Source organism: Puntigrus tetrazona, chromosome 7 (genome assembly GCF_018831695.1).
Source record: "Puntigrus tetrazona isolate hp1 chromosome 7, ASM1883169v1, whole genome shotgun sequence".
Taxonomy (NCBI): Eukaryota; Metazoa; Chordata; class Actinopteri; order Cypriniformes; family Cyprinidae; genus Puntigrus; species Puntigrus tetrazona.
Genome location: NC_056705.1, coordinates 33,836,161 through 33,863,423, shown reverse-complemented (window position 1 = coordinate 33,863,423; position 27,263 = coordinate 33,836,161). Strand labels below are relative to the sequence as shown.

General features: G+C 37.5%; 1 protein-coding gene and 2 long non-coding RNA genes across 3 annotated transcripts in view; 2 read left to right on the top strand and 1 right to left on the bottom strand.

Moving 5' to 3' along the window:
* Nucleotides 1-7,468: 7,468 nt before the first annotated feature.
* Nucleotides 7,469-16,717, top strand: LOC122349110. The gene is made up of 3 exons (XR_006251421.1): nt 7,469-7,647; nt 15,032-16,573; nt 16,646-16,717. It is a non-coding gene; the product is annotated as an uncharacterized LOC122349110 (long non-coding RNA).
* Nucleotides 16,718-17,106: 389 nt separating this feature from the next.
* Nucleotides 17,107-27,263, bottom strand: part of LOC122349108 (transmembrane protein 236) — a 28,517-nt gene continuing 18,360 nt past the window's right edge. The window contains 2 exon segments of the mRNA XM_043245038.1: nt 17,107-18,041; nt 18,044-18,490. Coding sequence (XP_043100973.1) covers nt 17,698-18,041; nt 18,044-18,490 — 791 coding nt within the window. The 3' untranslated portion in view covers nt 17,107-17,697.
* LOC122349109 lies at nt 19,449-22,871 on the top strand. Its single transcript, XR_006251420.1, has 3 exons — nt 19,449-19,508; nt 21,523-21,669; nt 21,762-22,871. It is a non-coding gene; the product is annotated as an uncharacterized LOC122349109 (long non-coding RNA).

Below are 27,263 nucleotides of genomic sequence, written 5' to 3'. Positions count from 1 at the left end.
AACATTGGAGTACAAAGCCGTTACATGTTTCTCTCTCACCGGAGTATGGTGGTGGTCGAGCGACGGGACATGCGGGAGCTGCAGTGGGTCGGGAAAAAGCCGTGTGGAGTGCTGCAGCGAGCTCGTGCATTGGATTCGGCGAGCTGGCGGTTTCCGCGTTGGCGCTTTCCTCCATTTCGTTCGTTTTGGGGCTGGGATTCTGTCACGGTTTGAGGAGAGATGAGGCAGGCAGACAGGGAAATACTTTAACAGCTTTTAATGAAACTTAGGAGTGGCGTTACGCCGAGCAAACATCTGCTCAATTTAAAGCAAAACACAGTAAGGATACTCAAGTGAATAAAGTCCGTTTAGAAAGGGTTCTCCTCAGGAAGTTCGGAGAGAGAGCGCAGACAGAAGCTTGTGGTTGTAACCTCAATCCCAGCCGAAGAACGACTGGGCTTTCGGTGTATATATGGGGGTGAATTGATGATGATGAGCGGGGATATATGGGGATGATGAGCGGGTGATTGGCGTGGGAGACGGTGATCTGGCGGGTGTGTTTGTGACAGTACCACTCTTCTATCTAGAAATATGGCATACAGTCTTATAGCTCCAACATGACCATCTAGTGCCCAGGTCAGGAAGCAGACAGACCGGCTAAACCGACCATCTGCTAGCTGCCTCACGTCACAGAATGCAGTTAATTCTCAGCACATAGAGACTCTTTCACCTAGATATCACACTATAGAGACTGTGTCTGTTCCCCGAATTAGAATATGCAGAGAACGTCCAAACCTAATCAAAAGCAATAATTTAATTAATGTCCAACAAATTAAAACTACCTATAATTCAAATAAGCAAACGATAAAACTTGGCTCGCTAAATATTAGATCACTTTCCACAAAAGCCCTTTATGTATATGATTTGATCAAAGATCAGAAGCTAGATTTGCTTTATTTGACAGAAACCTGGCTAAAACCAGATGATTATATTACACTAAATGAATCTACCCCCCAAAATTATTTCTATAAAAATGAGCCACGATTAAAAGGTAGAGGGGGAAGTGTTGCTACAATTTATAACAATATTCTTAGTACTTCTCAGAGGGCAGGCTTTAAGTATAACTCTTTTGAAGTTTTGGTGCTGCATACAACATTATCTACAGAATCATGTGCTAGTGATAAATCTTCTGTCATGTTTGTACTGGCTACTGTATACAGGCCACCAGGGCACACCACAGATTTCATTAAAGAATTTTCTGATTTTCTAACTGAGTTAGTACTGGCCGCAGATAAAGTCTTAATTGTTGGCGATTTTAATATCCATGTTGATAATGAAAAAGACTCATTAGGATCAGCTTTCTTAGACATTTTGAACTCTGTTGGGGTTAGACAACACGTCTCTGGACCTACTCATTGTCAAAATCATAGATCTAGATCTAATACTGTCACATGGAATGGATGTTAAAATGGTTGAAGTACTGCAGCAAAGTGATGACATTTCAGATCACTATCTAGTCTTGTGTGAACTCTGTATGGTTAAACCTGTAAACTCTGCACCTTATTACAAGTATGGTAGAACCATCACTTCCACCACAAAATATAGCTTTCTAAATAACCTTCCTGACTTATCTCAATTCCTTAGCTCATCCAATACGACGCAAAAACTTGATGATATAACAGAAACTATGCACTCTCTTTTTTCTAGCACTTTAGATACAGTTGCTCCTTTGCACTTAAAAAAGATAAAAGAAAACAATCTGACTCCATGGTATAATGACAACACACGCACCCTAAAGAGAGCAGCCCGGAAAATGGAGCGCAGGTGGAGAAAAACTAACTTAGAAGTATTTCGTATTGCCTGGCGGGAGAGTATGCTGTCATACAGAAAAGCATTAAAAATTGCAAGATCTGATTATTTTTCATCCCTTTTAGAAGAAAACAAACACAACCCCCGGTATTTATTCAGTACAGTAACTAAATTAACAAAAAATAAAACATCAACAGGTGCTAATATTCCCTGTATAGCTGCAATGAGTTCATGAATTTCTTTACTTCTAAGATTGATACCATCAGAGATAAAATTGTAACTATGCAGCCGTCAACTACAGTTTCACATCAGATAGTGAGCTTTAGAACCCCTGAGGAAAAATTACTCTTTCTCTATTATAGGAGAAGAAGACTTGTACAAACTTGTTAAATCATCTAAACCAGCAACATGTATGTTAGACCCTGTTCCAGCTAAACTATTAAAAGTTTTGCTTCCAGAAGTCATAGATCCTATTTTGAACATTATTAATTCATCATTGTCATTAGGATATGTTCCCAAAACCTTCAAACTGGCTGTGGTTAAGCCTCTTATTAAGAAACCACATCTTGATCCCAAAGACTTAGTAAATTACAGACCAATCTCTAATCTCCCTTTTTTGTCAAAGATACTAGAAAAGGTAGTATCCTCACAACTGTATTCCTTTTTAGAAAAAAAATGGTGTCTGTGAGGATTTCCAATCAGGTTTTAGACCATACCATAGTACTGAGACTGCTCTTATTAGAGTTACTAATGACCTGCTTCTATCATCTGATCGTGGTTTTATCTCGTTATTAGTGCTATTAGATCTTAGCGCAGCATTCGATACTATCGATCACAACATTCTCTTGGATAGACTACAAAACTATGTTGGCATTAGAGGAAGCGCCTTAGCATGGTTTAAATCATATCTATCTGAGCGCTATCAGTTTGTAGCAATAAATGAGGAGGTATCATATCGCTCAAAAGTTAAATATGGAGTTCTTCAAGGCTCAGTGCTAGGACCGTTACTTTTCAACCTGTACATGTTACCTCTGGGAGATATTATCAGGAGTCATGGTGTTAGCTTTCACTGTTATGCTGATGATACTCAGCTCTATATTTCAGCGCAGCCTGGTGATACACACCAAATTGAGAATCTAACAGAATGCATAGTCGATATAAAAAGCTGGATGATGAGTAACTTCTTAATGCTAAATTCTGAAAGAACAGAGGTGCTAATAATTGGACCTAAAAACCCACATATAATAATCTAGAACACAGTCTAACACTCTTGATGGCTGCTCTGTTAATTCTTCATCATCAGTTAAGAACCTAGGTGTGCTGTTTGACAGCAATCTTTCCTTCGAAAATCATGTTTCTAGCATCTGTAAAACTGCGTTTTTCATCTTAAAAATATATCTAAATTACGACCTATGCTTTCAACCTCTAATGCAAAAATATTAATTCATACGTTTATGACCTCGAGGTTAGATTATTGTAATGCTTTATTGGGTGGTTGTTCTGCACGCTTAATAAACAAACTTCAGCTAGTTCAAAACGCAGCACCCAGAGTCCTTACTAGAACTAGGAAGTATGATCATATTAGCCCGGTTCTGTCAACACTGCACTGGCTCCTATAAAACATCGGATAGATTTTAAAATCTTATTAATTACCTATAAAGCCCTGAATGGTTTAGCTCCTAAATACTTGAGCGAGCTCTTATCACATTATAGTCCTGCACGTCCGCTGCGTTCTCAAAACTCTGGCCATTTGATAATACCTAGAATATCAAAATCAACTGCGGGCGGCAGATCCTTTTCCTGTCTAGCACCTGTTCGGGAAGCAGACACACTCTGCCAGTTTAAATCTAGATTAAAGACACATCTTTTTAACTTAGCCTACACATAACACACCAACACACTTTTATCATTCAAACCCGTTAAAGGATTTTTAGGCTGCATTACTTAGATTTGCTGGAACCGGGAACACTACTCCTACAATACGATGTACTTGTGACATTGTAAAAAGAATGGCATCTACGCTAATATTAGTCCTGTCTCTTTGTCAATCTGTTTTCACAGTTTGTATCCAGACTAGATGGTGGATCAGCACACAGAGATTATGTTCATCAGAGACCAGAACACCTAGATGCGCCCCGTGGACCAATCACCAGATCCTGATGCACACACACACACATGCACACACTAAGTCATTTACACTACCTGACACAGCTGCATTTAAAATTGAACTGGAAGTTAAGTGCTGGGCGTCCAGTCAGAGGAGAACTGACCCCAACTGAGTCTGGTTTCTCCCAAGGTTTTTTTTTCTCCATTCTGTGTGCATAGGGTTTTGTTGCCTTGCCGCTGTCGCCTCTGGCTTGCTTGGTTGGGGACACTTAACTTCTAGTGATTATCGTTGAATTGACTACAGAGACCGTCTCTGCATTTAATAAGAAATTGGTCACTCTCGTCATTATACATCCCTGACATTATACATCCCTGTCATTATACTGTACAGTGCTTTGATGCAACCTGTGTTGTTAAAAGCGCTATATAAATAAAAATGATTGATTGAAATGATTTTACAGCCGAGGCGTGATTAAAGTGCTCAGCTTTACTTCTAAGTTTTGGGCTTTTATTTGTGTAGGGACCTCTCCCAACATGGTCACAGAAGACAAACTTAAAAAAACCATCAAACTGTTCAGTGTTCCTTAGACTGAATCAGAACTACATACGAGAGCAAAAACCTTGGTAGTGTGCTCTACGTTTGTCTTTCCATTTAATAATCTTTTTGACGATTAATACTGAACTGGCAGTTCATTTATGAATGGCCTCAAAAATGTGATCATAAGGCTTTTTTCACCAAACCAAAGACACAGAAGACTTATGTATGGGCCAGATTTGGTGGGATTCCCTCACAGGTCCAGATTAAAGATGTCATCCTCATCCATTGCACCATATTCATTAGGTTTCTAAATATCTTCTACACATTGGTTTTGAAACTCAATCTGACATTGGCCAATCTTTTTGCAAACTTGTTTCTTCAAGTAATGTTTTGATCTGTGAGGCCAAACTAAGAATCAGTAAAAAGCACCCACTTTTAGGACAGCTATCTGAATCAGTTACTGTGTGGAAAATGTCAAACTGTAGCTCACCAATATTTTTCCTAGGTAGTTTTCACATATTGGAAAGAAGAAATGGGGTTCGTGATTTCCATACTGGTACCATGCCAGGAAGATGCTCATTAAAAATTGTTAATAGATGGTCGAGTGAAACAGCTGTAAGGTTGTGCCTTAATACAAAAAAAATTGTCCTTTTGTCAGAGGTACGCTGGGACACACAGGATCACCTTCATCTGGCAATGGGTCAGCCTGTGATAACATAATCCATCATAATAATTATTGTAAAGAGTAACCTGTAGCAAAAGACACATTGTGTGAAGAGAAAACATACAATAATACAAGATACTAACCTTTTCATTTGGCAGATATGTTCTGGTGGTGTCCAAGACATGTCCTGTCATACAAAAACATAAATAACTGCATTTACTTTGATTGTTTTTTATAATAGGTCCAGATTTAAGATGGTAATTTACAATATGCAACCAGACAGAATTTGTGTAGTTTTGCGATGAATAATGGCATAGATGTCTGTGTCCACTGACGAAACATACCCAGATACACAAACCTGACTGGGTGTTTTTAATAAATTTCTATAATTTTGTACACATATTTTAACATTTACATCGAGAGGAATAAATATGAATGAATCTTTTTTTAAGCCAATGAACTGAAATGTGAGTTTTTCTTTGTTAAACTGTATCTGCATTATGTGCAGTGAAGATCTATCTAAATACATCAAGACAAAAAAGCCACAAAACTTTGTATAAAAACTATCAATTATTGTGTGTTATAGCCATTAAGTGATGAACATCTGGATGTTTTTCGCCTTTTAAAATCATGTCTACTGGTCAACTAATGAAGTTGGATTGGCATAACCGGATAAATAATGCAACCGTACTAAAGTGTTTACACCAAATGACTCAACTGTCATTTTTAATGATCATTTACTTCATTTACTTAAATGGATTGAGGTAATCATTTTCCACAAACGTTTTGGGTATTCTGTTTATTGAATCTGTGTACATCAAGTTCAAAACAGAGCAGGCTGTTTGCTGTCGATCAAATGTATTTTCTGTTTTTATTATCTTAAATTATTTATTGAGCTACAGTCCTGCAGAGTTCAGCTCAAAGTTCAGATCAAGGTCTTTAGAGTAACTTGAAGATGCTCTCCAAAAGCAGATCTCTGCTCTAGTCTGAATAATAGGGATGTAGATACTTTCATCCATATTTTATTACACATCAGATCGTGGACATTGTACCCGTTTATCCTGTGATACAGGCTACTTTATTTTCTCAAATTGCTTAACTAAATTAGTCAAATTGCCTAACTAAATTAACATTCACTGGATATGAAACAAAACATTGAATGATTTGTTTCAAGACCAATTAGGATAAATACAAAACAGACTACAATTTAAAAATACATATATATATATATATATATATATATATATATATATATATATATATATATATATATATATATATATATATATATAAAGATGAAAGTGTTGAAACACATATGACAATACTTATGTATATATATATATATATATATATATATATATATATATATATATATATATATATATATATATATATATATATATATACTAAACTTCGGGTGGGGGTGTCATTATAAATTCATACATCAAAGATGTGGTTGTAGTAACTTTGAAAACATAAAAACAGTTTCCTTTTAGGTGATGTTAGCATTGATATAATTTGTAAAGATACACAAACTGCTTAAGCTGAGTAATTCAGTACTAGCAAAAGCAAATGAAACAGGTCAAGTGATTGCCTGACCAAAAAGAAGTGCATCTCAAAGTTTTGTCCAGCTTGGAAAAGCAACAACGTTAACATACGTCTTTTTGTCACAGTCTTTCTTCTCGCCGCTTCGTGTCGGTTTAGAAGGGACGTTACGACGTTTCAGCTCCTCTTCTCTTTTTTTGATGAAATCCTGTTCGCCTTTTATTCTTTCTGCATCGACGGAGGACGTCTGTTTGTGGAATTATGACGTCACTTTGTAGGCTATTCGACTCTTAGCATCACATATCTGGTTATGGACTATCGAAAATGAATGAATGAATAAATAAATAAATTAGAAAAAAGAAAATAAAGATTTTTGTTCAACTGAAGTTGACCAATATAATTTTTACAAAACAATGTTTTTTCCCGAAATTTTGTAAATACAAGTACCAAGACTAAAAGCTATAAAAGCTTCTACCCTTGCTTCTAGAAAATCCTCAATCGGCTTTCTAACAGTTTAGCTTGTGGGCATAGTCATTTAATTTTGAATATGCAATAAAGTTTCACTTTTGTGGTGTTTACATGGCTCGTAGTTTACCTTGTGGTAAGAACTCAGGGTTTGGAAAATATCACAATTAGAACAATCAACTATCTATTAAAAATAAATTAAAACTAACCCCAAGATCAGTTATTGTGGATGACCATATTTGGTAACGACAAGGCATTGACCAATCATTTTATCACATGGTCCCACTATTGGCCACTCCTACTTTATTAAGTCGCTCTAAATCTGTTAAATAGTTCATTTTACTTTGTACAGACCACGGGTTGCAGCTCTAGAAGGAGTAGATTATTTTTTAATTTTCCAGGGCATTAGTTTGAGGTATTTGACTGCAGATTGTTTAAAACAAAAAGAGGAACAGTGTAAAGGAGCATTCAAAGGAAGAAACATTCTTTGAAGTATGAAGCAGCCAATTGTATTGGATATGACAGCAGCTGCATCTCACACGTAAGTAAATAATTTCATAATGATTGTCTTTAAATGGCTGTTTTGTTTTGGAGAATGAAAAAAAACTAGGCTTGTTACGTTCATAGAGGATTTCTACCTATCGAATTAGGTCTTTTACCTTAAGGTTAACCTACTCATTAAAATGTATAATTTCGGACAGATGGTCAAAATACGATTGAAAATAATAAGGAGGGATTTTTTTGTCAACATCAAAGAAACCTTAGGAACCTACAATAATTAAGAAAAAACAACAACAACCATGGTCAATTACAAAAAAAATGCGCTTCCCATCAACCAATCAGTCGCGCGAGGCAGGCTTTTTGAATACGAGCTGCTTTTGCTTTCTTAAGCTTCAGGCCCGATCACACGAACTGTAGCCACCTTAATTAGTTATGGATAAATAAGAGATTAAAATATGTTTAGTCTTGGTCCCTGCCTTGGACGCCCGATCATCATCTTATGTTTCATATAGTTGACTGTTGACAAACGCGATGCAGGACAACTGTAATTTATAAATGCAGTTAAATTGCCCTAAAAATGAAGATATAAGACAAATAAAAAAAATGCTGTGATGTGAATTTTCGTCTCATATTTATATCACATGATATCAGCATTGCTGTTTTATCCCTAATAGCACGAGTGCAAACGTTATTTTCATAAGTGATTTCAAGTAAATGAGTCAATAGCTTTTTCTATTATTAGCACAATACTGTTTTTAGCTCAGTGATCCGCTGTTCACAAAACAATTTCTGAATGAATCCGCGTTTTGACGATTCCGCGTATGAATCAATGCCTCAAACATTTCTTCATTAAGACATTTTCTGCCACCTACTGGCAGTGTTAGATTCTTTTTAGAGTGTCATTTCAATATAAAATAATACATATTCTGAAAAATCAGTTTTAGTAAAAACAAATTGTTAAACACATACTTCATATCTTTATTTTTTGTAACATTGATTTTATGCTTTTTTCATGTTACACTATAATGGCTTTACCAACAGCTTTAAATGAGCTTTCATGGTTATTTTATTAGCTAAATTTAGTGTGTGATTAATATGCAATTAATTTGATTAATTACCACAATTATGATATTAAATAGACAAAAATGTAAAAAACAAAAAAACAGTCCCCAGACAAAGAAGACAAAGAACTGAGGGAGTCTTCGGTGACTTCTTTATGATAAGTATAATGCTAAAAAAGCAGGGAGTCTTATCAGTGGTCTTTGTAGTCTTTGCATTAGAGTTTCACTGCTCTGTGTTCAGTTTCCCGCTTGAGCGCTGTCTTGGATGGTGATTCAGACTTTCTATGTATTGTGTTTGCTTAATGTTTCTTTGTCTTATATCTTAACACTTAGCTTCGTCTTTGTTTGTGTCTGCCATGGTGTTGTAGTTGTTGTAGTCCTACCTCATTTCTTCCTTTGGTCATGCTCTCTTTTATAATATGTCTAATGCTGCGTTCATACTTACAAGTTGACAAGTCATAATTGTGATGTTAGGCTGATTCAAGTCACTTTGGTCAGAATAAGATGACAATTTAACTTTATTGCATGGTATTCAACCGTTTTCTCCTATCTACAATCTACAAAATGATGAAGGGAGAATGTGCATTGTGTTTTTGCTTTTTATGCAGTTTATGAAAGTGATGCAAACTGAATCATTAAGCTACATATTCTGTGGTGATAATTATACAATAATATAATTTCTTTATATGTGACATATAGTTTTATTGTACATTTTATATATATATATATATATATATATATATATATATATATATATATATATATATATATATATATATATATATATAAAAAAAATTCAACAAATTTTTCATCAATACAGATGCTGTGCTGTATATGGGCTTTATCTGCATCTGACACGCCTTCAATTGAGAAATTCATGGTTTAAAGAAAATGTACCTTTGAGGTGGCTTTACTCGGTGTAAATACGATATATCTGAACCATTGATCTTGTTTCATTAACTGTCCTCATCCGGCCCATGTGTGCTTTCCTCTCTTGTTTGTCTTGTACCTTAGAGACAGTTAGTGACTTGCTGCTCGGTTTTCCAGTCTTACCCTGTTATTTGTTGTATTTGTATGTCCCTGTTGTAGTTTTTGCTCTTGAATTCTTTCTTTTGCGTTTCCATTTTGATCTTCAGTTATCTTTCTCATATTTACTTGTAGTGCATTTGTCTCTATTTTGTATTTTTGTTCATGGATTGTTTTTTGTCTAATCTTACATATTTCCTTTACTCATTTGATTTAATTTACTTTTTAATTTCTTGGTATTTTTCTGTTTTATTATGTCATGTTATATCTGCTTGTGTTTCTGTTTTAGTTCTGTGGTCTTGAGTGGTGTCTTGTTATGTTCTTGTGCTGTGTTTTCCCTGCAGTCCTGTTCTAAAACTCCATTTGCAGTATTTATAAAGTCGATCAAACATAAAAGATTACATAATAGAAACATAATAGCATTGGTGGACGTAAAAAAACGCTTTTTAGTGTGGTCTCCTGCTTAAAATTCAATAAGAACGACCAAAAAACAAAACAAAAAACTTAGAAGAAGCGTATGGGGAACGAGACATGTATTTTTATATTCAATTTATCTAATAATTAAATAAAAGATGTTCAATAAATTAATCTTCAATTCTAACATTACATTGAAAGCACCAGGGTATGATGGAGAAAGGTCCTCGAGCTCTCACTTAAACTTGGGACTCAGGACAAACAAAATGCAACTGCGCTTTATGCCAGGCTGCTCTAAATGTTATTGGAGGTGCCAACTGTCACTTCTTTTAATTGTCCATCGCCATCCCATAAAGCTTTGTTACAACTAGTGAATCTGTAGAGACTGCACCATCAGTATAGCAATTACATCACACATACACTAATAAATATTTAAAAGATGCGTGATTTGCTAGCATTTTGCGATCAGATTCACTAGGCTCAATTAATGTAACAATTCAATTAAAACTCTTCAATTTTAATGTTCTTCAGTTCTAACATTACATTGAAAACAACGGGGTATGACAGAGAAAGGTCCTCGAGCTCTCACTTAAACTCGGGACTCAGGACAAACAAAGCGCAACTGCGCTTCATGCCAGGCTGCTCTAAATGTTATTGGAGGTGGCAACCGTCCCTTCTTTTAATTGTTCATCGCCATCCCATACAGTTTTGTTGCAACCAAGTGATGTGTTTAGTTTCCCAAAAGATCACTGTCTTGGATGGTGATGTTGAGGTGTTCCTCCACACCATATCCATGGGAAGGATCTGGGCATCCGGTGGTGTGACGCTCTCTCTCGCCCTTGCTCAGCTGAGTCACTCTTACCATAGCGAATACCTGCTTTATATCTCTCACTGGGAGTGAAGATCAATAGTGACGCTTCGCTCGGTGGGTGACGGCTGGGGTCCACTTCAGTAGATTCAATTACTGTAACGATTCAATTAAAACTCTTCAATTCTAACATTACATTGAAAACACCAGGGTGTGATCGAGAAAGGTCCTCGAGCTCTCACTTAAACTCGGGACTCAGGACAAACAAAGCGCAACTGCGCTTCATGCCAGGCTGCTCTAAATGTTATTGGAGGTGGCAACTGTCACTTCTTTTAATTGTTCATCGCCATCCCATACAGTTTTGTTGCAACCAGTGATGTGTTTAGCTTACCTGGACCCCTGACGCCGAAAAGCATTCTGTTCAACACCCATCCTTACCCATACAAATCCTAATCTACAATTAGTAGTACAGGTCAATGCAGCCACGCTGGGAGTTGGAGCCGCGTCTCAATGGCAGGGGAGCCCACCTGTACTACATCCTAGTGCCTTCTTCTCTAAGAAACTATTCACTGTCAAACAGAATTTTACCTACCTAAGTCTTCGAGTCCCAATTAATAGGCTGTCACCGACCAGATTCGTGCCGTTTCTCTTTCCGAACCTGCTCCACTTCTCCAAGTCTTGCAAATTAATTCCCTTACAAGGGTTTTGAGATACTCTTTTTCAATATGTCTTTAGAAATTTTTTTGTTTGCCAGAGGACCTTGTGTCCGACAGAGATACTCAGTTTATGTCAAGAGTCTGGATGGGATTTTTTTCCGGTTTATTAGGAGTGTCAGTCAAGCCTGTCATCGGGGTACCGCTCTCAAATCAAAGATACAGAAAATCAGTTGATACCTCCGGGCCTACTGTCACCAATATGAGGTTATCTGGAGCCAATAACACGCAGTAACACAGAATACGCCCAGAACTCCTTAAGACAAGAAGCCATGGGACTGACTCTTTTTCAGTGCATTCTAGAATATCAGCCACCTCTGTTTCCTTGGAACAGTGAACGCTCAGAAGTCCCAGCAGTAGATTACTGGTTCCAGGAGAGCGAGATGTTATGGGACTCAGCTCACATCCATCTTCAGCGGGCAGTCCGGAGACACAAGTGGTATGCGGACAACCGCCGATCTACCCATCCTGAGTACCAACCTAGAGATCATGTCTGGCTTTCCACTTGGGATATTCGTCTCCGGCTGCCCAGCAGAAAGCTGAGTCCCCAGTACATTGGACCATTTACCATCACCAGACGCATCAACAAAGTCACCTATGAACTGGACCTGCCTGCTCAGTATCACATCTCACCGACCTTACACATATCCCTCCTAAAATCATTCACTGATCCTCTTCTTCCTTCCTTCCTTCTTCCTTGTATGTGACAGAGACAGATTACTCAAGACTCAGTGGTGAGTATAGGAGATTGCTGGAGCCCCCAAGGTAGCAAAATGACCATATCCACTCAAAATATTGTGACAAGTCAGTCCCCTCCCCTTGATTGTCATTATCACCTTTCTTCTTTATTCACCGCCCTTCACCAAGCTCCCAACGGGAGTAAGTGTGTGTGAGAGGAGAGGCATGGTATTGGACAGGTCTGGCGGCGTGTGACGAGGCACACCTGAAGTGAATAGAGCCTCATCATCACCGCAGTTAAATGCAGAGCACGTTTCTTTTCGAGAGACCAGTTTCTTCCCCCGTGCATGCACGCTGGTGTCCTCGTGGGTCCAGGAAGGGGCTTTCGGACCCGTAGTCCCGGCGACGATTGACTAATGGGCCAGGATGCCGGGCTGTTTATCCCTTTTGACTGCCGTTTGGAAGTAGCAGATGAGAAGCCGCGGGGAGCGCGTGTGGCCGCCGGACTCCGTCCCTTACCTGGACCCTTTCCCCTGGACCCTTTCCCCTGGAACACTGCCCTACCTGCACTCCCCCTGCAACACAACGAGGACACCAGTTCCTCCTTTATTTGGACACTTTCTTTTTTCTAGGGACTTTATTATTTTGTATTTTTGTTAATAAAAAGCCTCTCCAAGGCTTGACACCACACCCACTGTGTCTGTTGTTAGCTCCTCCCGCCACAATAAGTAAAATATATTTTACAGTCACAGTTTCACATTTAGCAGAGTTTTATTATGGGTAGAATGCTAAATGTTCTAATACAAACATGTCATTCAAATGTAATTAATGCAAAATTTCAAACTTTTAACCTACAGGAGAAAATGAACCCACAACAACAATTTAAAATCTGCCTATTTCAATGAAAAAAAATACTGTTTTGGCAGCCTTACTACATTACACATCTAAACACATCCAAAGCTATTCAAATATTATGCATATTGCAAACAATAAAGGCCGACTGTAGAGCTCAAAATCTGAATCAGGGACAATTTGGGTAATTTAGAAAGGTCCAAAAAAAGACATGTCTTGGGAAAAGAGGACATATAGTCACCCTAGTGTGGAGATCAGTGGTGGTTTAAAGATGAATATAGGAGATCACTGAACACTTGGAGAATATAGAACAGGGCTGAATACTTGAAGGTGAATATAGAAGATTGCTAAAGACTTGAAAAAGAGTTAAGAAAATCACTGGAGACTTGAAGGTCACTACAAACTCCACCACCATCATTAAATTTGCTGACGACACTATCGTGGTGGGCCTGATCTCCAACAACGATGAGATGGCCTACCTTCAGGAGATAAACAACCTGGAGAGATGGTGTCAGGAGAACAATCTGCTCCTGAATGTCAGCAAAACAAGGGAGTTAATAGTGGACACATGGGTGTTCACATCACGCAGGACCTGTCTTTGTCCTGTCACATCAACACCCTGGTGAAGAAGGCCCAGCAGCGTCTATACCATCTGAGGTGCTTAAGGGACTTCAGACTCCCATCTCAGGTGCTCAGGAACTTTTACACCTGCACCATTGAGAGTGTCCTGACGGGAAACATCACCTCCTGGTTCGGGAACAGCACCATGCAGGAGAGGCGAGCCCTTCAGAGGGTGGTGCAGTCAGCTGAGCTCCCTGTGCTGCAACACATCTACAACAAGCGGTGCTGTACCAGGGCCAGGAAGATCATGGAAGACCTCAGCCATCCGCTGGACAGTGGAGTCGCTGGACAGTTGTAAAAAACATTTCACGTCTCGTACCATGTATGTGTGTATGTGACAAATAAAATTTGAATTTGAATTTGAATTTGAGGTGAATGTGGTAAATTGCTGGACACATGAAGGTGAGTACAGAAGATTGCTCAAGACTTGAAGAAGAATAAAGAAAATCACTGGAGACTTGAAGGTGAGTGTGGTAAATCGCTGGACACATGAAGGTGAGTATAGAAGTTTGCTCAAGAGATTGAAGATAAATACTGGGAAATCACTGGACCCTTAAAAAGATTATAAAAAATTGCTGGACACTTGAAGATGAGTATCGTGGATCGCTGGAGACTTGAAGGTGAGTATGCAATCCATATTAAGTCCCTGCAACAATATTTTAAATTATTAAACTGCACAGTGGAATGTTGTAGAAACACAAGTGCCTTTATATGTTTAAAACTGTAATATTACAACATCAAATTTGAAATATGAATGCATAGTTTACATAGGAAAGCAGATAAGGCCGGAATATGAAGGCTTTTTTATAGGAAAACCACTTAGCGTGAAACTTTGCACGTTTGATCGCTGGAGATTAGGTCAGTATAGGAGATTGTTAGAGATTTGGAATGGAACAGGTATGACTTTGATCGCGTACAGACACAAGGAGGGGTTCCATAAGGGTGACCAGACAAGGGGTAAATATTCTAAATTAAATAATGCTTTATTATTAGGCTGCATATCTTTTATTAACTTTTGAATCTTCTATAATCATTTACTCCATAATTGTCATTTGTGAATTAATTTCTGTAAACACACTGTGCAATGCTGAGATTCTCAATACATACAATCTTCTTCAAAGACAAACAGCAGTATACTGGTAGAGTAATATGGATTTTAAGGGTTAGCTCACCCTGAAACGATAAAACACTGTAAAAGTACTAATTTTGGGTTGCATGATATGGTAATTTTTTGCATCTTCATATTCACAGAGAATCCACAAGGCACCAAATCTCAGAGTCCACCCAGAGAAACAGGATCACAACCACATGACGGAAAAGGTGATCAAGAGTCAGGGGACCGAGTGAGACGGACTGGAGACAACACAGGAGGAACTGACAAAGATAAGACCAAACGCACACAATAAATAGCGAGCGTGAACGAGCCATAGCTGATCTCACTCAGCTCGCCCACGCTCAGACACACCCACTAATCTGAACACATACAACACAAGGATGAGACAACGAACCTATGAAACATGACAGGAGAAGCCTCACTTGTGTATGTGCTGAGCTGTGGTGATATAGCAAGCCAATCTGATAATAATAGCCCAATAATAATAGGCCTCCTATATAAGAATATTATTAATAATAATAGTTTTATAATAATATTGTCTTGATTATCAACAAAGACATCTGGTATTGTCATTATCTCTGACTATCATTGATACACGATTGTGACACAACCGTATCTGATTTGTTGTTGTTATTGTGTGCACTTCATCAGCGATAAGAACATTAACACACCATTAAGAGCATGCTGCTGGAGGCACAGTATCCTTCACTCTTTACAGGTCACACTGATTAATTTTTTTTATGTTTGGTTTTCAGAAATGAATGTGATTATTATATTTTCTTAAACAAAAAAAAAGTGTTATTTTGCCAGTAAACAAGCACCAGGTTGCACATGGCAACATAAACTGATGAGAAGAAGTCAAAAAATTAGGTTCATCTTTTATCAGTTTATGTCCATGAATATGTAACACCTAAGGTCTACATGCATTTGGTTCAGATTTGTGTAGTGCTTTAAAAATGAATTTATATGTGAGTAAATAATTATAAATACAGATATCCAAGGGAATATTTTAATAGCTACATTTAAATAAATATTTCATGGATTGTGTTTGATTATTTAGTTTTTTAATTATTAAATAATACTTTATCTTTATACCTATACCTCTTTATTTGTTCTGTATAGCTGTATTTGAAAACCTGTATAATTTTTTTATGTTACGATACTTCAATGATATATTTTATTATAATGATAATATTTTAGGAGACCCACTGTGGTCTTTTGTCATGCTTGTTGGTTATAACAGTATGACATGACTGATTTGACACAACTACAGGAAGTAATTGTAATTTTTTTTTTTTTATTTACATTACCATTTAAGTTTAGGTAGGTAAGATTTTTGTTTGTTTTTTGGAAGTATTTTGAGTTTCACCAAGGCTTTATTTATTTAAAATAATACAGTAAAAACATTAACATTGAAAAATAGTCTTACAATTTAAATTGTTTTATGTTTTCTGTTGTAATATTTTAAAATGTCTGCAGTGGTAAAGCAAAGACAGCAGAGGGGATGTATTGTAATGGTATTATCAATATGGTATTGTGATAGCAAAACTCGATATGGAGTGTTGAAGCTTTGACTTTACTTTGTAGCTGTAACGGAAGCAGGCACAGGAAGTATGTAAACTGATAACAAGCTTTATTTGCACAGATGAGCAATAGAAAGTCTGTAGCAGAGGAATCAGGTCAGTATATAGTCTTTAGAAAGCCATTGACTGGACTCAGAGCTATACTGAGCACAGTTCTTATCTTTTCAGGAATCAAGAGTATAGGGAAGACAAATGAGATCCTTGAAGCACACACCAATCACAGAGACCGCTGACAGAGACACTGGAGACACCGGGGACATGGAGAGACTCATAAGAGGCAAGTAGCGAGGCAGCTCCAACAGACTAGTTTCTTTTCAGTTAATGAATGGAACGCCTCCCATTCAATAAATCGCAATAAGACTTTGCTTATCAAAATTGCTTAATCTGTGTTTCATCCATGCAAAAACATAATTTTTACAGTTTTTAAACATTGTCATTGAGCATTCAAACACAAAATGCTCTCGAACACTTACAGAAAATTATTAATTCAAAAATGCTTTTTTTCACTCAAAATATGAGATACATATTCTCAGATAAATGAGGCCTCCGATTAATTAGATGCACATAGAAACACAAAACCAGTCCTAAATGAGAGAAAAAAAATTACAAAAAAATTGATTCCAATCTTAGGTGATAATAAAGCATAATGACTGATTTATAAGTCATTATATATTTAAATATATATTTATAAGGCCAGGTCTTTTTTGCTTACAAACACCACAAGTGTGACAAGGTAAAAAATCTCCCCCCAAAAATTTGAGCAAAAAAAAAAGAGAAGTAGTTTATACCCTTTGTAAACAAAGCCACTAAATGCAATAACATGAACCACTATTTTTGGGAAAAATATTGGACAAAAAAAGACCCGAACACAACATGAGGTTTAAACAAGGCATTTTAGGAAAGTGTGGTTGAGTCTTAACCTTTAGAAAAACATCTCTTTGGGTTTGAGACTTTATCTTAACAACTTTAGGAATGTTGTGCATACACAGCTTGTAACACTCCAAAGAGAAAGGAAAACTTAAAATCGCATCATATGACCCCTTTAAGACTGGGTCAAATCAGCCAGCCCTCAATGATAATAAATGTATTTACCCGGGAGTGGCCAAAAGTAAACCAAACAGAAGTGTAAAGATAATTGTGCTAAATGAATGACTTGTTGAAACTCACATTGAGCCAATGTCTTGTTCAGGCCTCTGCCAACAAACTCCTAAACAGTTCCATTAGAACATCCTCTCAGTGTTGAAAACTCTGAGTTTTGTCATGAAGTTGAAATAAATGTAGGCCAAACAGACCAGAAGATTCTTCATCACATAAAGCAGTGGTGTTACAAATCCAAAAATGCCAATCAGTGCCATCCTCAAGACTAGAAATGGGAGGTCCTGAAAGACCACACCCAGCGGTGAGAGGAGGGGACTATGAGGTGTTAGGGCCAATCGCGTAGTGGAGAGAAAGCAGAAAAGGTAAATTGGTAATGCCCAGCCTGAAAAATATACAGGAGTGTGACCTGCAACCCGAACCATCTCTGCTGTGTCCAGCCAAAACAGGAAACTGTCTGCGAAGACTTCGCACGAGAGTCACTAGCCAGCAGGAAGCTGAGTGGTCCAGAATACGAAGAGGCGATGTTTTGGAAGGGTATTCCAGAATGTGGACAAATTCCCGTAATGCCAAGTTGCTGTCCATGGCTACCCGGGACTCTTGGAAGAACACCATTCCCGGGCAACCCTGGAACTGTTGTGTTGCCAAGATGGCCTGGAACCGCACCATTGTTTGGCAATCCTGGAACCGTTGTGTTGCTTGAGAGACCCAGGAGTGTCCCGTTTCCGGGTATGCCTGAAACCGTGGTATTGCCGGGCAATCCTCGCACAATCGTGTTTGCTGCTCCTGCATGCTCTGTGCCAGCGGTGCCAGTAGATTGTGAAGGAAAAGGACCCGTTAAAGGAGTGACAATAGGATTAATTCTTCCAACATGTGTCACCAAGGTAGGAATGTCTGCATCCCGAGCCAGTTCGTTTGCTGTACACAGACACACAAAAATAAAGAAATAAAAAAATAAGCAGGACAGTTAGATGAATAAAAACACTTAAAACTCAATAAATTTACATTACAAAAGGGAACCAACCGGAAACCTGCTTGACCCTGATAAAATGAAAGCAACAATCATCATTTATGAAAAATGGGTACACATAAGTAAACAGAAATGTGTTATTTCTGAAAAAAATTATGTCACTTTGCAAAGTGTGTAAATTACAGAAATTTACTGCCTTTACTGATGCATTTAACAATAAATGAAATATAGCAACATACATATCAACCATCCCATTGTTCCCGGCATTATCCCGTATTTCTTCATTCCTCACTTTAAGAATCCTATTCCAGAATTGGAATATATTTTGGATTCCCAAGCATAGGTATGGGTTAACATGTTAAATAAAATACCTTTGTCATTATGACAAACAGCACTTTTAATGTGTGAAAACATTCAGGTCAAGACGACTCATGGGCTGTTTCCAGCAGAGAAGTGTTCTTTGGCCTGTTGATTCTCACATTTAGCTAACTATAAAATGTTTTGCAATAAGGTGATGTATCAATACTTGAGCGAGCTCTTATCACATTATAGTCCTCCACGTCCGCTGTGTTCTCAAAACTCTGGCCATTTGATAATAGAATATCAAAATCAACTGCGGCAAATCCTTTTCCTATTTAACACCCAAACTCTGGAACAATCTCCCTAACACTGTTTGGGAAGCATACACACTCTGTCAGTGTGTACACACTAATACACTTCTATTACTCAAATCCATTAAAGGATTGTTAGGCTGCATTAATTAGGTCAGCTGGAGGCGGGAACACTCCTCATAAAACACAATGTATTTGTTACATTGTAAAAAGAATGGCATCTATGCTAATATTAGTCTGTTTCTTTCTTATTTTGTTTCTCAGTTCGTATCCAAATCAGATGGTGGATCAGCACCCAGAGATGATTTTCATCGGAGACCAGAACACCTAAATGTGCCCCGTGGACAGATCGCGGGTATCAGACACACACATACACACACACACACAAACACAATAAGTCCTTTACACTAACTGACACAGCTGCATTTAAAATTGAAATGGAAATGAAGTGCTGGTTCTTCTGACCAGAGGAGTACCTCATTTGTATGTCGCTTTGGATAAAAGCGTCTGCTAAATGACTAAATGTAAATGTAAATGTAGAACTGGCCCCAACTGAGCCTGTTTTTTTTTTTTTTCTCCATTCTGTCAAGAATCTGGTTTTGCTTCCTTGCCACTGTCGCCTTTGGCTTGCTTTAGTTGGGGACACTTCATTTCTAATGATTATCATCGATTTGATTACACAGACCATCTCTGCATTTAATAAAAAATGAAATCTGAAAAAATTTGAAAAAAATGAAAAAATCTTGTCATTATACATTACTATCACTCTAGTCTATTCTATTTGATACTGTTCAGTGCTTTAATACAATCTGTATTTTTAAAAGCACTATATTAAATAAAAATATTTAAATTGACCATTAAATCATTAAAATTCAAACGATGCCCACCCTTACTAATACCACACACTATTTTTTCACTGGCACATTTATCTTCACGCTGTTTTAAAACTCAACTTTTCAAAAGCAGTGATGAGCCGTCAGGGACAGCAAAACCTTCTCTGCTGGCCTAAACATTATCAGTATCCCTGACTTAATTTTACTTCATTTTTCATGAATGTTTATTAAATTAATTCTAATAATCTATTCTCTTTGTTTCATAGCTTTTCTCTTGGATGCGCTGCTTCCAGTAGTGTATGTTTATAGTAGAGCTTTTATCCAATACTTTTATCCAACACCATATTTTTCACACTTCAGCAATGTTGCCAGGGTCAAAGAAATCAGCACAAGGCCTTCAGAATCAGCAGCGCAGGCTACTGTATTTTAAAATCAATGACAGTGAAAACATTGAATTAACCGATCAGATTTTGAGTTGGCAGCCCCAGAGCCATCTTGCAGGCTTACGATAATGTCAGAATTTTCTTGTCCTTTAATTGAATGATCAGACACAGTTTCCTAATCAAAGCTAGCAAACAGCGTCAATGTAAATCATATTTGTTTTCACAGTATTATGGTTTCCTACAGCATATGCTGTGTACAGTGTGTTATTGTATATTTTCAGTGCATTCTGAATAATAGTCTCCTTCTAAATAAATAAATCTAAATAAAGTACTGAAATGACTGCAAAACAACCACATACACCTCCTCTGCATCTCTGTGAAAGACGAAAAACCTTTTTTCAACTTTTTTTTATTGCTTCATGCACAGACGTAATTGCCTTATTTGCCTAAACCAATGTCATCTGTAGGATATAATTAAGTTTAAATAAATGTCAGTAAGCACATTGGGTGGACTGTATTTTTTGAGGTTAATGACTACCTTTATTAACACCTTTCACACCTGATGAACCTTTTCATAGTTCCTAGAACTGTGGAAGTACTCGGATGCTTGTGTGTCCACACCACAGGAACTAGGATTTTAGTTCTAGTAGCTCCTTTTATAGGAACTCAATTAGCTCCAACTTTAGAGAAGGGACTAAAACCGTTCTAGGTATTACAAGTGACGTACGCATACACTGATTGGCCGAAACTCACGTGTGCAAATTTTTGTATTTCTGCTCAGTTAGTGGTATTACAACCAGAGTGGTTTAGACCAAAAAAAAAGGGACCTGCTTCTTGATGTTATCCTTGGCCACAGACCAGATTATGTTGGTAATGCAGGGACCAAAGATTCTTCTGTGGGGCTTGTGGAGGCACTCCACACAGCAAGCTCGACTTTATCAACTGAAGCTATTGCTAAAAGTTAGTGGTTCACGTATAATTAACAGATTCAGTCCTTTTTACTAGCTAGAAGACCATGATATACATGATAAACAAGATGCTAAGCTTAATCTTTTGAGCAATTACATGATAACCTGTGTACAATAAAAAAAACCTGTGATTTCTGATTCTGAGCATAACTTGGTTGTTTATTTTTTTGTTTTTTGTTATACAGATCGCACCACAGTCCTTTCTGGTGGCTGAGAAAACCTCACTGTAGATGCCGATATATCGGATCTCTCTGCTACTCCATGCATCCCTAGTCGTCCCACTGTGTCCAGCACTCCCAGACGCTCTGGCTGCCCTTCACCTGTTCAACAAGGTAATGAAATTGAATTCATGTTATTTATAAGTATATATGCTGAAATTTATTCACAGAATGTATAACAATGTACTAAATGTCCTCTCTTCCAGGAAAGAGAAAAAAGGGTGACATGAGTGCTCTGACTCTCGTATAAGAAATGATGGAACAAGAGGAGATAGACCGCAGACAAACCCACATAAAAATGCATAGCCTTGTTGATATGCTGAAGGAACAGGCCCAGAGAAAAGGGGAAGAGCGTGAGTGGCTGCAGAGCTGACCAACAGGCTTTTTGTCTTTTTGCTCTTTGTACATTGTTTTGCATTATGTACTGCAATCTCACATTGAACAAAGACAAAGACATTTGTGTGTATTGTACAGAATTTTTTTTTTATATCTCAAATACACGTTTGTAATTCGGTTTTACTTATTGGAGTTACTTGTTTAGGAATTAGGATGTGTAACATTAAAGTATGTCCTGTCACATATCGGTGAAAATACTAGGCCTAGGCAAACAATTATGACAACTATAACAATCTAATTACTTGTGTTAGTGGGGGCAGGCAATCAAGTAACATCCTATACAAATGATTATAGGAACAAATTATAACACCCATAAGTTATCAGTCCAAATAGTTTTGCAAGAACAACAGAATATCCGTGTTCTGCCCTAGCACTCTGTTTTTCTTTTGTTGTCTTGTGTCAACACATGGCTTTGTTTTTGTCAGCCATATTCTTCCCTAGTCCCTCCTCCTCGTTTCCTCTTGACCACACCCTCTCCTTAGCCTTGTTGAGTCAGTGTGTGTATCCTTTTTGCTGGTTCCTTGTCATTCTTACCCCTTCTGTCACTGTCTTTGGATATGGCTGAATGTGTGTTGTTATGTCCCTGCCTGGTTGGTCTTGTACCCTTGTTCTTGCTCCCTGTGTCGCTTGTTTTTGCCTTTTTCTTTTGTTTTGCATGTTGCATATTCTTTAAGTTAATTATGTTAGTAAAATTGTTAATAATGTCTTATTTTTTCTCTTGTTTGTTTTATTTATCCCCCTTCCTGCTTAGAGCTGTTGTCCTGTCTTGTGTCTCTATGTTTGTTAGAGCTCCTATCTGGACCCATTCTCGACCCCGGTTCTCCCTGTCTGGTACTAGGTCAGCTTCTGAGTTGATGGTCTAGAAGTATCTGAGCTTTAGCTCTATGATGCCTTGTTTGCCTCTCTATCTGCCTGGTCTTGCCGCTCCTGCCGCTGTTCTAATCTGCCAGATCCTGCCCAAGACCATTCCAGGGTTTTCCTTGTCATCTTTGTTTACTGTGTTCTGATGTTGTATCACGTGTGCGCCTCACTACCCACTTATATCTGTCTATTTTGTCTATAAACTTTGGTAACTCAATCTGCAATTGAGTTAAAAACAGTTTCAAGTGTATATTTGTATTTGGTTGAGATGCTGCAGGCCGCACTCTGACCCTTTCAGTCTGTCGCTGCACATATGACTGGGGGAAAGAGACAGGAACACTCCACTCCTCTCTAAACTCCTCACCATGGCTCTCACAGAGGTTGTGAAGTGCACAGCTGGTGACCATCATGTACTTAACCATTTTCAGGTTGCATTTTCAACCACAACTCTTACTTTGCTTGTTTTGTGGTTAAATAATTCTTTTGGTTGTGTCAGGACACCACTGTCAGGAAAAGGCTTCATGAGCCAGCTTATAAGTGGATATGCTGAATTTCCAATGATGTAATGACCAACTTCTTGTCCACTGATATTTCTCTTTCAGCCAGCTCCTATAATGCAAACCCTGGCATCATGCAAAAATCATTCCAGAATAAAAAACAAATATATCAACAACTGCCACCCTTTCAACTTAAATATTTTGTGTGGCATTCCTTGGGGAGCCAGAACAGGGATGTGGGAGATAGTGACACTTCTGTACTCACCGTTAGTTGCCACTTTCCACACTGCAAAAGCAACTTTTATTTTGGAGGAGCACAGACCAACGATAGTTTGTGTCCATTTTTTCTAATGCTGGCTTCAGATGGTGACAAATGTACTGACTCTCTGGACGTTTTGGATCCACAGATCATCTGTAAAATCAGGAAAGTCTGATGTTGAAGAGCAATGACACGTTGCTACGTCTGAAACACAATAAGTACATTTTAAAAGCTGCAATAATCTTTATAATTTATGATTTATATAATTTATCATAACTTAACAATGGTTTTTACTACATTTAAAAAAAAACTAAAACAAAACAGTACTTAAAACATTGTAACCACAAATTCGGTTTTGCTACAAAAACCATAGCTTAACTGTGGTATTTTTTTGGTTATACAATTGGTTATCAACACAAAAATAAATGATCCTCCATAGCTAATTTTTGTAAGGATTCATTCTAAAGCGAAGACCATGATAATGTTATAATAACTAGAATATTACTACTGCATTACTAATTTCTTCCTGTGTAGTTACTTATTAATATTCTAAAACGTTACAAGACATAAATAGAAAAATAAAGTAAATGTTAACAGCATTTACCTGTTGTCTTTGTTTGCGCTGTTGTGCTCTTTTCGCAGACTCGATCAAATGTAGAAAGGTTGCTGTAGTAGATTTGCTCCAATTTGCTCCAATTTGCTTTTTGTATCACATAACTTATACATCTATATTCTATTTTTTATTATCCTTTGTTGTTTAAGTTTAAGCATCGCCTTACGTCACTTCTGGGTTCCTTTGGGAGGTGCAAAAGCAACCAGCCTGGGGGGGGGACCACCTGACTGACTACTTGCTAGAACTACGCGGTGTGAAAGGAGCTGTTATAAGGAGCAGAATTTCGTAAAACATTTCCTGAGATCCACAACAGCAGGATTATAATACTTGCAGTACTATCATTTACATGTCTTTGTACGGTGTTCTTCAAAATTTGAAAGCAATAACTTTTATGGTCAGATCCAGAGAAGGTAACTGTAAAAGTTACGGGTTACCCTTCTGAAGAAGTTTGTGTTCTCCTGAATGTTGGTATACATGTGCAGCGCGTTCTTCCATCTTACAAACCAAAATAATAGAACCAATTTCCATAATTATGAACCAATTTTTCACCATGTTTACAAATTCTTTACCCCAGGTCCAAAAAGAAATGTAAAGAATGTAAAAACTGAATACATAACTGATCTATTTCTATTTGTTATTTTCAAAACCAATACTTTTGTGGATGTTTACACTTTTTTAAAATTCCAATGGGAGAGATGGACTTTTGTTTATTACTATTTTGTGTTTTGGTTATTACTGTTTCAAAAGCCAGCAACAAATAACACTTTAATATCTAAAAAGTGTTTGTGATTTTATACATTAGTTGTGAAACAAATAAATGTATAATAATCATTATGATCATAAAACTGATTTTCCCTCAGACAATAATTGTACTAACAAAATCTATAATTATTGCCACCCTAATTTTTTGCCAAATGTTTTGGGTTATTATGCTCTTGAAAGACCTAATGATGACCCATCTTCAGCTTTCTCCTCAGGTTTTTATTTAAAATTTCCTGAGATTTTAAAGAGTCCATAAAGCCATGCACCCTAACGAGGTTCCTAGGGCCTTTCAAAGAGAAACCGGCCCACAGCATTACAGGTCCTCAGTGTGCTGCTTTTCTGACACACTCGTCTTTTGTTTTATGCCAGAAGCCACATAGAGTGTTTGTTGCCAAAAGTCTCATCTGACCAAAGCAGACAGTCACAGTTTTTACCCCTGTCAAACAAATAAACTACCGATAGCAAAAAAAACCCAAAAAGAGTGTGAATTAAATGAAAACCCAGGAAGCATTTTTCAAGTTCCTTCGCAAATTTAAAGTAGTCCCAACATTACATGACAGTCTTTAAGGAATAGTTCACCCAAAAATGAAAATTCTGTCATCATTTACTCACCCTCAGGTAGTTCCTTTGTTCTGAGGAACCCAAATGAAGATATTTTGAAGAAGGTTTGTTACCAGGCAGTCAATGGCGATCGAAAACAGCCTGGTTACAAACTATCTTCCTATCTTCCTATTAACTATGTTCGGCAGAACAAAGAAATTCATACATGTTTGGAACTACTCATTTTTGGGTGAACTTTTCCTTTAAGGCCAGAACACACCAAGCTGACCACCGGCAGCCATCTATCTATCTAGTTTGTGTGGTGTTTTGTACTCGTCTGCTCTAGCTAGCTCACATCAACAACAGTTTGCCCGATTCAGCGTGTTGAATCTGCGTCGTGGCTGTCTTACTAACTAGCACAGAGAGAAGACTGTTCTAATACTATGTGATCCTACCCAAGCATCCCATTTATATATATTATTGCTGATGTAGACAGTTGATTCCTCTCACACAGGCGCAGAACTCACGTGTTTGTTTGCAGCTGGCTGCAGTCTGAGTGGTGTGTTCAACTACAGCTTTTTGGTCCAGAATCTGCCGACACGAGGAGACAACAACGCCGGCTTTCGTCGCTGCTAGTTCTTTGAAGGCGGCTTGGTGTGTCCCGGCCTTTAAATATTAAAACAAGAGGAAACCTACAAATGATAATAAAAAAAGAATAAACTAAAGAATCTCAAAATGTAGAAAAAATAAGGAAGCTTTAATGGCTTGGATATGCTTGCTTCCATTTATAAACAGGCTCGGGCATGTTTGAGCACAAATGTCAGTTCAGTTTCTTTAACTTGAGTTATATTGAAACACAATGAAATAAAACAAAATCAAAGATCAGTGTGTGTGTATGTGTGTGAGTCTGAGTGTCCTGAGTCTGTAAACCGTCTCAGTTCATGTGTCAGAATGTGTGTTTTTTGTTGGAAAATTGGAAGCCATTTTTCTATTGTGAATGTGCTGAATCTGCTGATGTAATTACAAACCTCTAAGTGATAAAGAGGGGAGTGAGAGGCTTCAGGGAAGACTTGTATATCAATCAGTTATTACAGAGAAGTAAAGAAGTAAAATTAGTTTATGTACCAAATTCTTAAGATAAATAAGCTAGTAATACTGAATATTCAATGGCCAACAGATTTATCTGTTATAAATGAAGAACACACCTAAGCTAATGGTAGTAATAGTAGTTGTAGGGTACAACTGGCTAAAGGCCCCCCAGGGAAAATTGCACCTTTGATATTATTTTCATCTAAACCACTAGATGGCAAAATAAACGTGGAGTAGCATTTTTCCAAAAAACATTTTTTTAAGATGCACTTGTATATTTGTCTGATCTGTGACTATTTTGAGTCTTCTTTATCATTTTTAGTTTTGTTTAAGATAATTAAAGCAGCAGTTTTAAACAACAAAACAATATGTAAAATTATGGTTAAAGCACACAATAATTAACATGGTGATTAATAGATTCAGATAGTAAATATACATTATGGTGGGTGGCAATATTAGAGATAATCACCATGTTTAGGCTCTGGTCTGCCGTTCATCTCTGTTATTTAAAGTGCATGCAGTACGTTAGCATTCATTAGCCAGTTAGCTTGTCATTTGCGTTTCCACTCATGTGAGCCTAGAAGGGTTTTCTATCTCTGTGTAGTAGTTTGTCATTTGCTTTTCTATTTTTTCTCGCTCCGTTCTCTTCAGAGTTATGTGTCACTTTGTGTTGATCTACGAAATAAAATGT